The sequence below is a fragment of the Photinus pyralis genome, unplaced genomic scaffold, assembly GCF_008802855.1.
Source record: "Photinus pyralis isolate 1611_PpyrPB1 unplaced genomic scaffold, Ppyr1.3 Ppyr1.4_LG3b, whole genome shotgun sequence".
Lineage (NCBI taxonomy): Eukaryota > Metazoa > Arthropoda > Insecta > Coleoptera > Lampyridae > Photinus > Photinus pyralis.
In genome coordinates this window covers 24023034-24036135 of record NW_022170510.1, presented here as the reverse complement: position 1 = coordinate 24036135, position 13102 = coordinate 24023034, and the positions used below count along the sequence as shown (strand labels likewise).

Below are 13102 nucleotides of genomic sequence, written 5' to 3'. Positions count from 1 at the left end.
ATTTTATTTTTATTTTTATTTTTTTATTATCCCTCTCTTGTTTTGGGCCCTCAACAGGCATGCGCCCAATTACAGAGTGACCCGCACAATGCTATTTAGAGGTGCCTCTGCAGAAGGTCTTAAGATGGTCTATACTACTCCGGTATTTACCTTACGAATTAGGAAAACTGCAGGAAAACCTAATTCGGAGTAGCCGGTAGAATGCTCGGAACTGGTCTAAGGTAATTTCCATCTCCGCCACAGATGAAAAATTCACCTCAACCCAGGTTCGAACACCCGACCTCCGGATTTATAACCCAATGCTCTACCACTGAGCCATAAATCCGATTTTATGTTGCCGTACAGGAAATTAATTGTTCTTTTCAAATATTTTAAAATGTAGTCATTGCATTTGAAAAACAAAGTTGCCTCCAATTCCGGTTAAACCGGAAGTGCGAGCGGACGTTTTACTATGCGACCGGATAGATCGTAATGCAATATAAAATTATACTTAGACTGCTTAGAGCTTACCCCACCAGTAATCTCCTAGTCCTTCTACGCTGTCGACTTTCAAAATTTTGTTTGAAACGTATGACCAACTTTAAATATTTATAAAATAACTGAACTGGTAACAAACGTCAAGTTTCAATATTTTCATTAAATTTTGCCAAATATTCGTAGAAAAAGTATAGTATTCTATTCGCATGTAATGGCTATTACTCATTCGAGAGAATTACGGCACTCGCCTTCGGCTCGTGCCGCAAACACATTCTCATGAGTAATAGCCACCATTACATGCTCATGGAATAATATACTATTAAAATCCACAAAAAACCATATGCGGTGGATCAAATGAGACGTGCAATGTAACCTTCATGTCGATTCAAGTAGATATGAGTTCGTGTACGTGATTCTGTAATTCTGAAATATCTCACGTATTTTTGCTTCATACTCTTCTTAGCCGTAACATAAGTTCGATAAACCCAGTCATTTACAAAACCCCGAGAATAAAAGTTTAGCCTACAAATATACAAATATACATTGTTCATCTATAATGTGGTTGGTCCTCAGCAACCACTTCAAAATATTGTGGCTACTTTGTTTGTAATAATAATAATTAATTGCAATTATGCATATCTCCTTAAAAAAAATAAAGCCCTGAAAGATAGTTTCACACACTTAAAGGACCAAAAGTAATAATGCAATAAAAAAGGAGTTATGGGAAATGAGTGTATCCCAGTAGTAAAAATTGTACCGGTTGGTTTGTCCGTTCTTATGGAATGTAACAATACCCTCAGCAGTGAACAAAATTGAACTGCAGACTCTAGCTAGGATCTTCTCTTTCTCATGCCAATACACATGAACATAAATTTCGTTTCAAAGCAACGCGTAGCTTATTCAGTTTAGACATTCTCTTATGTAGCGAAATTCTAGACGGGCTAGTTCCTATTACAGTACTGTTTTATTAAGAAGAAATAGTACGTCAGAGAATAACTAGGAAGTACACTTTACACTTCAACTAATCTATCAAATATTTACCTACATATTTCACAGTAACACATGCCATTATTTCCAAATACCGTGCCAAGAAATGTTACCGATGCTATTAATAATAAATTAATAGTAAGTTTACCGCTCTTTAACAACTTATAAAAACACAACTGTGGGAAATATCAGAATTTCACTGCTCCTTGTGGCAATTGTCAGGTATTTACATGTTTTTGAATTGTTATTTTAAATAATTTGAGTTATTAGTGTTGTGCTGTAATCACCAAGTAAAATGAGGTGTTTAGTGAGTAATCCATGCGAAAGCTCTTCCTTATTCACATACATTATGATACCTTTAGTAATATCATTTGTATGTTGCTGCGATCTTTATACAGCCCTGTGACATTGATGGAAACGTTATAAGAAATTTCTAATAGAAACCGTGACGGTAGTATCGTTGAAATTGATAGGGGTGTAATAAAATGACGAACAACTTTTCGTACTTTATTTACATTTTAGATATTTCGGTAAGTTTCACTTTTTTTTACATTTTTGGTGGGCTTATACTTTGGTTTATACAATCATTACCATTAGTTGACTATCATTAGATTTGATGATAGTAGCATCTCAATAAAATTAGGTCGCTGTCACTATCACCAGTTCAACTCGGTACCGAGCCCAAACCAAGATAAATTGGCAAAGGCTGGTGGCAAGATGGGCATCCGGCTGTCAAAAACGAAATTTTTCACTCAACGGTCAAAACCAAAGATGGGGAGTGGAAGAATTGGTGTAACGGCTAGGACGTACCCCGTAAGCGTAAACGGCCTCGCTCTACCCTTGCGATACGGCAAGGACTACTCCATGAGGAGCGAGTAGGGTTAAAGAAGATAGTGGCATAGGATATTTCAATGTCGGGGGTATGACTGGAATAGGCTGGAATCTTGCAGACTTGATTCAAAGAGTAATTACACAGGATAAAGAGTGAGACGAACATGGAAGTGTACAAAAGACGAAAGAAAGAGGCGAATTAAGCTGCTGCAATAGCAAATTCAAGGGCATCGGATGAGCTCTACGGAACTGAATACACCTGAAGGAGTTAAAAGATTGTACAGTTGTTAGAGCCAGAGATAGAGCCTCAAAGGATTTTACACACGTGAGGCAAGTTAAAAATGGTGAGGGGGTAGTGCTCAGAAGTAAGGAATACCTACATAAGGAAGAGGTGGGGTGACAAATTCAGTAAATTGTTGAATGTAAAATTGTCAAAGAATTGATAGAGTAGAAGGAAATGCTATCGAGAATGTTACATCTCGAATAGAACGTGAGGAAATCGCTGAGGCGTTGCTGAGAATACAAAGAGATAGAGCCTTACGGCCTGATGGAAGGTTTTGGATGGGGAAGGTGTAGATCTTTTATTGGATTTGTTTAGTGAAATATACAATAAGAAAATGCCCGATGCTTGAAGAGAGAGTGTGTTGATGCCACTGTACAAAGAGAATTGCGACATCCAGGATTGTAAGAATTATAGAGGAATAAAACTGGTAGCGCACCATTTAAGGTTTGGGAACGAGTAATGGAGAGGAGACAAAGGAGAAAGCGTACGACACGGTGTCTAGGGATGAAATATAGAGATGTATGAGGGTTAAGGGAATGCCAAAAAAGTATATGCCGCTCGTGAAGGACATATATGATCAAGTACATATCAGGGTACGATTGGTGGAATGACAGCTAGGTTTCCTGTAGGAGTTGGAGTACAGAGGATCTGCATTGAGCCCATATTTACCTGCTTTATCGAGGGTGGAGGATTCGGAATTAGTAAAACGAAAACGGAATACATGCGATTTGAAGGAGACGGTGGTCTTGGTACTTACTAAAACAGAGATTGGAACTGGAGAGTAGGATTCGGAAAGATACAAAAAGGGAGATGGGTGAAGTGACAAAGTCTTAAGTCTTAAGAAAGGTTCCGAAGCGAAACTTCATTGGTTTGGACATGTAATGGGAAGAAAAGAGGGATATGTTGAAAGAATGGAGAGCAGAATCGAGAGAGAAGGGGTTGGATGAAGATGATGTATGGGACAGGAGCGAGTGGAGGAGGAGAGTCAGGTACAGGCGTCTCCTCACAAAAAAGAATATTCTTGTATAAGTCGTAATCAGAAGCACTTGTCCAAAGTATAGTCCCAAGTATCCGAGTTCCAAATACTTTTAAAAGGAGCTCAAGCTTTCTTTCAGAGTAATCGCAAGCTTTCGGACATCGCTCTTTTTGAAATCGCGAGATTGTTGTATATTTATAGCCTCATGCCTTTGCTGTCCTTAATATGTATTCGAATGTTTTGTTTTGCAATGCATTTTTCATGATTCATGATTAAAGTTTATTTTCACGTTTGTTTACATCAACATTGAACTAATTATTGAACGAAATTCTCATTTTTCAAAGTTTGCAGGTCCCTGGTCTATTAAAATACCTGAAAATAGAATTTTGGAAGTACCATTCGTGGTAGATTTCCGGTGTCACAAAGATTTAGTGGTCCGTTATTACAATTTCAGTGTCCGCTTGGTTTACTCACAACCTATGACGTAGTAAGGTTAAAATACCGAGTGCATACCCCCTCACGCGATTAGTACTCGTTATGGAGAAAGAAGTGAGTCACAGCCAATAGGTTTAAGCGGCCCGCTTTCTGTGACGTCACAGCCAATGAGCGGTGTGGTCGGCCATTTTGTAAGGCGCCATGTTGGACGCCATCTTGGATTCGACCACCATTTTATTAGTAACTATTTTAAATCCGCCATTTTGTTGGACGCCATTTTGGACCAGCTTTCTGTTTGTCTGCCTGTCTCGGTCTATCCGCCATTTTGAATGTTACTTTTCCGACGATAATTAAATTATTTGTACCTTTAACTTATTGGTCCTTCCAGACCAATCATTGCCGTCCATTCGTAAGCGTCCACCATTCTTTCGCTAATGCCTTAACCTCTTCTATAAACCGTGGCTTCTCATTATAAGGCCATTTTCATAAGCTTCGCTTAGACTTTCAGCTATGCTCTTGTCTTTTCTAAGTTTTATCTATTAGTAAGTATCGTCCTTTGTTATGGGTCTTGAGGTGAGGTTTTCTGCTACTCGAGCTGGATCTATTTAAAAAACCAATACTTAACGTTACTTGCTTGTTTAGATCATTATCGATGTTTGTATATGAATTACACTGGAGACTACGTGAAGTTATGGCGATAAATGTAAGGAGGTTATGTTAACAATCTTTAAGTTTGTAAAAATTATAGAGGAATTAAAAGTGACTCTTTAAAAAACATAGGAGCGATTAGGTAGTTGGTGAATTAGACAATTGATTTTTAATTAATTGATAACTGAAAAATATGGGGAAGCAGTATTGCATTTCCCCAAACACTGCTGTACCGTACAAGGGGGCTTCGATAACAAAGAATTTGATTGTAAGTGGACTGTAATTATGAATTACTTCCAAGGCCTTGTTTATGCTGGGAATGAAAGAATATAGACACATAAATAAACGTGTTTATTATCAAAAATACAAAGGGAATGAATTTCTATTGAACATGGTTGACGTAGGCACGACGGCTACTAGAATATGGTAAAGTTACGAAGGAAGGAAGGAACTTACGTGTTGTTTCGAAGTCCATTAACAACGAAGGCGATGTTGCAATGGCGAAGATTGCTCTTTTCTACGAAGTTGTCGAATTTGTCGATTTTGTTACAACGAAATCTTCTAATTGATGTGCGGTGCTTTGACGTTCTGCTTGTTAATAACGATGTTGCGAACTGCACGGCGACATCTTGACCCGTTGGGGATCGATCGAGATCTATATGCGAACGACGAAGGCTAATCGGCCATTGGTTAACGGCGACTTCTCAACAAAGTTGAGTCGATTGCTTCTAAGCGAAGAATCGGACGAATTCTGCGCGACGAGTACACATATTGCGCTTCTGCGGTTCATGCGCGCACACGTAACAAATAGGAATATATACAGGCAAGGCAAAACGGTTATGTACAGGGTATTTTCATTAAAGGAAAAACGAAAGGACATTTTATTCTAGTTTGGGGACGCAACAACTGCATTTTTGAGATATTCACACTTAAGTTTTCACGTTGTCAGTAGATATGTCTCGTCTAGGCGTCCCAAGAGCCTCTTTGAGAGTATGCTCCTCCGACACCCTGATATGCAGATATTTGCATTGAAAGTTTTCACGCCACCAACAGATATTTCTGCTCCAGACGTTCCAATTGCCCTTTATAAGTAGGTACCCTCTTCCGACACTTCATTTGCGAGGTATTCGTTTCGACCTCATCAATAGGTATGTCTCGTCCAAACGTTTTATTTCGCCTTTGTTAGTACTCTCCTCAGACACAACGTTCTTTAGATATTCGCATTTAAAGTTTTGACATCACCATTGGATAGTCTAGTTTACAGATTGTATTGATCTTCTACGACCTCTCTGAAAATTTGGTCATAACGTATAATTTCGAGGCCTAGACCCATTACGTACACTCGTGCGTGGGTAATGAAAAAATTAGGCCTTTTACCGCTGATTATCTACAAATATAACATTAGAGGCGAGCATGGGCGCGAACATTGATTGGTTTCCACGTGTTTAAAGGATCTACCTTTCAACATAATACTGAAGGGACGTAACTGTTGTACACAGTTGTTCCATGTTTAACACTTCTGGTAGCAGGATTATGAATGTATGTAACATCGACATGGGTCTAGCGCCCTCGTAATAAAGTTCATGAATTTTATCAATATAAGTGTATAAATGACGCATCACTCAATTTGGACTGTGTATCACTTTTTTCTGTTAGGTAACTGTTTGACAAAGTTAAATTAGACTTTTAAAGTTTGTGTGTTTTTAAGGACAGGCGGAGAACCAGGAGACTTCAGGAGGAGAAAGTTTTTTTTTTAGAGCAGCCCGGTTTGAGAATTTATTGCTAAACATACGGCCAATTGAAAAACGACTTTAATGTTGTGGTACTTTATAACCTGTTGCAACGAAAGGAATGTATTTATGCACCTGATATATTTGTAGGGACCTGTCCTTTCAAATATCGAATTTTAATAACCGTTTTCATCTGAGAGTATATGAAAAATGTTTTTCTAAAGTACATGTGCCTCTTTAAACTGCTAAATCCGTTTTCCAATACTTATAACTTGTTTCAGAATATGGTTATGACGATGAATACACTCTACCTTCAATTGCCCCACCTCCCATACACGAAGACCCCGGAGCTTTCAGCAGCGGATCAAGATCTCTAATCCATCGACTGCTTACGCTGCTTGTTGTGCTGGGGTTGGTGACACTAAATCGCAGGTGACTTCGCTTTTCATAATATAAGAGTTTTCGCATCGAATGTTTGACGTTTAGTGGTGGAAGTGACATATCTTGTGCGACTGAATTTTGTACTGTAAATATGTAAAAAAGACTAACGTTTGTAAAACGTATATATAATGTATATAACATATTCGCGATGCTATTTAGGTCTATATAAGATGCCTGATAATAGAGCGTGATACTACCATGTATTAGATAAGTAAATTTCTCAATAAAGCTGCTACAATTCGCGAGTGTAAACGCTTTTGGCGTTTATTCCGACGATTCCTTTGAAATTTAACACATATCGAATTCAAAAAGTAATATTGTCACATGTACCTTCTTAAAACGAAATCCTGCCAATATTGCCCGATTTTCGTAATATCTTCTTGTTTTTATAGGGTTCAGGGTAGGTATGAATGGAAAGAAGTTTACTCTTTTTCTATTTATTTTATTATATTTGCCCTATGCGTTTCCTCATCCTCGGAAAGTTTCAACCGAAATCGATTCAGCATATGAGAATTTACTGCCATTGTGTGCTAATACAATAAATAAATCATTAATTTACTATTGTTTTTGACATATTTCTAAAACTAATAGGAATACAATTTAAATAACATTATAAATATTAGAAAATCCCTCCTGCGTGCTGTTATCATCTTAGCTTGAGCGGTCTATAAGAGAGCAGGTAAGTCACAAAGAGCGACTGCACTATTTCCAATGAGAAGATGTTTAATTAAGGTACGTATGGAAGCATTTTAGAAATAAGACCGTTCTGACTACTTTGTCAGTGCTAAAGTAATTAATTACAAAGACTAGCATGTGAATGTGATGTTGCGTAATCGGTCGCACTTCTTAAAAGTCACAAAGCTGCATTTGAGTGCCCAATAAAACAGTAGGACGCCTATAACAGCTCTAAAATTAAATTATTCAGATCCATTCTGCGTACAACGTAAGGAAACTGTCAAGAAATATAACTCAATGTATTCATTTTTTACAAACATAAAGCAGTTTTTTTATAACGGTTTAACGACTAACATTTTAGGAACAATAAGATATAAATCCATCGTAATTCTGTAGAACGTATACAGATCAGCGCACGTTTTCGAATTGCCCATTTGATTTTCATTCATTACTTGTTGGTGTAGGTATTTGAAATAATATAGTACTATCACATCGGTTCTGAGTAATAATCGTAATCATGAGAGGTATACTAGCGGTATACCAAAAGATACTGCATTTTCTTATACCAAGGTGCCACTTGGTACAGCTGTTCCTTAGAGCCATTTAGACGATTTGGCCCGAAGAACACTTGACATTTTCCGTGCGGGTAGATTTTAGAGGGGATGGGGGTGATTTATTGTAACATTTTTTTAAAAACTAAATATGGCCTACAGACGAGATCTGGGTGTCGATTTCGTATGATTTTAACCCGAGGAATCCAATGGTACCACCAGAAATGTAATCCGGATACCGGAAGTCCGTGAAAAGCCGCCATTTTTAGAAAATGGCAGACTTTTGATCGAATTATATTTCTAAGGCACACCGGATCGTGTAAGGTGTCTAGACTTATGTTTTTGGGGTCAGGGAATTCATTTATGATAATAAAAATAACCTACTGGCATCGGAACTGCATGACAGGCTTCCCTACTGCACTTTTTGAGGCGTCGCACGCGGTGAAACCCAAGATATTCGAAAGTTTTAATACCTATATAAATTTGTAATATTTTATTTAATAAAAATACACGTTAACAAAACATAAAATATATTAAAACATGGGGTAAAAAATGTATAAGCCTATGAAGGATCACTAAGTACATCGCTGACCTCATCTGAGATTGCGTTATCACCACTGAAAATGTATTTCACATACCGGGTGAATATTTTAAAACCGAACGTAGGAAATTAACATGCGGAAAACGTTTTTTGCCGATCGTTGCTCCCCATGTTAACTTAGAGGGTTTGTAATGACACCAATTAAAAGAAGATTTTTTTCTCATCTAATGATATACGAATTAGCTTATTTTCAGGTGTATTTCTCATTATTTTATCAAAAATTCGGCAATAAATCCAATTAATAGCAAAATCATGTTAAGCGATGGAAATTTCCTAACGAATTGAAATAGGTTTTCCAGGAGGTTTTCACATACACGGAAAACAAATACCGCGTACTAGAGTAAATATTTCCCCTGTAAACGTTGTTTATTATAAATACTTTTTTTTCAGTGAACCGCATTTTACAAAAAAAAATTAATGCCAGGTGTCATAAACTGATATTGATTTCGACGTTTGAATCTGCTTTTTGTCTTAGTCATGGCTAAAGATATGATTTTGGTAAGACGATTTCTCGAGTTTTTGATAATACAGTGAGAAATACACCTGAAAATGAACTAATTCGTATATCATTAGACGAGGAAAATCTTCTTTCGATTGGTGTCATGATCATCCCTCTAAGTTAACATGGGGAGCAACTATCTACAAAAACCCCTTTTCCCATGTTAATTTCCTATGTTCGTTTTGGGAATATTCACCCGGTATAAAAGGGTCCCGCAGCCACACCTGTCCAGAGCACGGACTGCCTTTCATACTTGTGGCAGCTTGGACTGCAGAACCTTCCAGCCTTTGGCTTCAAGAGTCCATCCCCATCCTTCTGGACTTGTGGAGCTTCTCATCACCTGGTTTGCACATTCCCAGATATGGCCAGCGACATACGCCGCCCTCCTTATGTGCTCCTCCACCTCTTGCTGCGGCGACACGGATTACCATGTTCCCCTGCATGCCAAAAATGTATGGGAGATTGCTCAAACAAAGGGTAAGATTGTATACTTTCGATATAATTTACTGCCGAACCTTTAATATTTACCTATATGTAAAATTCCTTTTCAATGGTGATAACGCAATCTCAGAGGGGGTCAGCGATGTACTTGGTGATTCTTCATCGGCTTATACATTTTTTACCCCATGTTTTAATATATCTTATGTTTTGTTAATGTGTATTTTTATTCAATAAAATAATATAAGTTTATATATTAAAACTTTGGAATATCTTGGGTTTCACCGCGTGCGACGTCTTCAAAAAGTGCAGCGGGGAAGCCTCTCATGCAGTTCCGATGACACTAGGTTATATTTGTTATCATAAATGAATTCCCTGACCCCAAAAACATAAGTCTAGACACCTTACACGACCCGGTGTGCCTTAGAAATATAATTCGATCAAAAGTCTGTCATTTTCTAAAAATGGCGGCTTTTTACGGACTTCCGCGTATCCGGATTACATTTCTGGCGCTACCATTGGATTCCTCGGGTTAAAATCATACGAAATCAACCCCCAGATCTCGTCTCTAGGCCATATTTAGTTTTTAAAAAAATGTTACAATAAATCACCCCCAACCCCTCTAAAATCTACCCACACGGAAAATGTCAAGTGTTATTCGGGTCAAATCGTTTAAATTGCTCTAAGGAACAACTGCACCAAGTGGCACCTTGGTATAAAAAAATGCAGTATCTTTCAAGAATTTCCGTTATACCGCTAGTACTAGTGTAATTCCGTAAGAAATCCTGTGTAAGATACTTTTCTCACCTACAGTGATTATATGCGTTGACCAATACAGAAAATATAATGATCAAATGTATCGAAGGTACATTTCAAATGCACACAATAGAAACGTATGTCTCCTATCATCCTAAAAATGAATATAATGTGAATGAAATCTAAAAAAAATTATGTTTTGATATACAGAAAAATCCCGTATTCCTTCATTAAAATCGAAAGCTACTGCTAAGTGCAATAAAAAGATTTGTAGCGTATTAATTAAATCAGGAGAGACGCTTGATTAAATACGTACAGATTATAACTAATCGATATTTTCATAAAATAGACTTAGTTCAAACGATCTCATTGTGAAATCATATTGTGCATGTGCTTACTGAGGATTTTCTTCTATAATACTAAATACTAACAAAGTCCATAAATGAAATTGACCTTATGGTCCAGTCAGTAAATATATTGTAGAATGCATGGAATATGTGACACTTTTTTTCTTCGTCCCCGCCCTTGGGGGTGAGCTAAAGATGGAAGGGGGGGTCAAATGTGAAATGTGTGGGTTTTTAAATTATACCTCGGAAACGATGGACTCTAGAAAAAATTATTTCTATAGATATTTGTCGAATTGTCAACGGTTTTCGAGGGATACGTTATTGAATGTCCATAATTTTCGAAAAGATCATTTTTACCCAACTCTTTTGCCAATATTTGTTTGCCTTGCCTTCCACGATCATTTCTCAGAAAAAAATTTAAGAGCAATAAAATTCCTTGGGTGTGGTACGTAGGTATAACTTGTGTGTCGGTGCCCATCAACCTCTCCCATTATAATGGGTCTTCAGAAATGTAACGTAACCATCACAAATGGTTTGTCTCTTTCTGCCAAACAACTTTGTGGATTAGGAAACCTCCATCAACAACAAATTCAAATGTCAACGACCCTATCAAAATCCTTAAACAGTTTGTATAGTAGGTACTGACTTCTGCGCTTCCTCATTCCACTTTAGTTAAATAATTCCACGGATCATTCCACCTCGGCTTTTGAATGGCCGCATTATGGTTGTCTCGATGGCTATGTCTGACCACATGCCGGACCAGAACTGATCAATCTCTCTCATAGTAAAGTATCCTTTGTTCACGTACTTCTGGTACTTCTCGTGTCAACGCAATAGAGGGGATACAATGTATATATAAGTGGCGAGACTAATTGGCATGGGCGAAGTGTCCAGCGGCATAAAAAAAGTTATCATTCGCTCACAGAAATTCAAGTGAGCAAGAAAGTTACCAGATCTTTCTGCATGTTCTGCAAGTTACATCAACTTAAAGGAAATTTACTGCTCCACAACTTGGTTTCTGAAACTTTTTCTGAGAAACGATCGTGGAAGTCAAGGTAATAAACAAATATCGACAAAAAGAGTTAGTTAAAATAATCATTTCGAAAATCATCGACATTCAATATCGTATACCTCAAAAACCGTTGACAATTCGGCAAATATGTATAGAAATAATTTTATAGGAAATTTAATTAGCTGCCATTTTTATGTAAAACAATTTTTCCTAAAATCTACCGTTTCCGAGGTATAATTAAAAAACCCCAAAATTGCACCTTTGACCCCCCCTCCCATCTTTAGCTCACCCCCCAGAGACGGGGACTTTTAGTATATTTACCTACTTACTACTCCTAAAAAAGTCCTGACCCAAAAAAAATCGAATAATTATTTATTGTATTCTACACGTCTCCCTTGAGCACTCATTGACTGGACTACTTGTTGCAATCGAGAAAAAAATCCCACTTGAGGTAATTACCTGAAGAATTCAATATCGACGGCTTTCTAAATGCAAGTTTCTTGAAAAAAAAACATCTCTATTGTAACCATTCCGCTATACCTACTAGATGCTCAGGGCTTCAATCCATTCCACGAACGAGGTGGCCTCTAGTTCAAGGTTAGTCGTACGAAAAAAGTCAAGAAACTAGATTGGTTCTAAATTGAATGGAGACTCCATAATTTTTATTTTAAGAGAAAGCACCACTTTTTCTCTCAAAAATATCCAGTCTCAGTCCAGTACGTACACTACTGTTAGAATTATAAAAAAATTGTTTTTTAGGTCAAAAATGCTCTTTCATGCATAAACTCTGCACGCATCAAATTTCATAAAAAATATTATTTATATATATTATACAAGAATAAGTGACAAAAAATAGATTCTTTAACACCCTGTATTTCAAAAGTTAAGACATTTTGGACATACGTTTATAGGAAGTTTTTTTCTTAAAATGGGCTCAAGAATCATCCCCTTAAATATTAGCATGTTATTAAGAAACACTCTATAAAGTGACTAAAAAATTGTTTGGGTGTATATGTATAATTACTCAAATTCAAGAATTTAGGCAATTTATATTTAAACATGTTGTAAATCAGCATATGCATGATTAAAGCGCATTTTTGGTAATGCAGGTCAGTATTTTATTAGCGAAGTTTAAAATTATCGATCTCACGAGTAATTTTGGCTGCTTTAAATAATTAATTTTATTTAATTTCAATTGAGGGTACGTCTTTATTTTGTAAAACAAATCACAAAGTAAATAATAAGTTTTATACTGGTAACGCTATCTAACGGTAAAATTATAGCACCTCCGAAAACCATATCGAAATTATTTTCTTAAATTATCGATCTCACAAGTAATCTAATTCAAAATAGACTAGTGCCTGCACATCTACACTATAGCGGAAAGCTTTTAATAAAAATTCTCTAGCTATTGT

At 36.9% G+C, this 13102-nt stretch overlaps 1 protein-coding gene across 1 annotated transcript in view; it reads left to right on the top strand.

Moving 5' to 3' along the window:
* LOC116166720 (neurotrimin) overlaps positions 1 to 7054 on the top strand; it is a 102680-nt gene extending 95626 nt beyond the window's left edge. Inside the window, exon 11 of the mRNA XM_031481795.1 lies at positions 6649 to 7054. Within this exon, the coding sequence (XP_031337655.1) occupies positions 6649 to 6803 (155 nt within the window). The 3' untranslated portion in view covers positions 6804 to 7054. The remainder of the gene's footprint in view (positions 1 to 6648) is intronic.
* The last annotated feature ends 6048 nt before the right edge of the window (positions 7055 to 13102 follow it).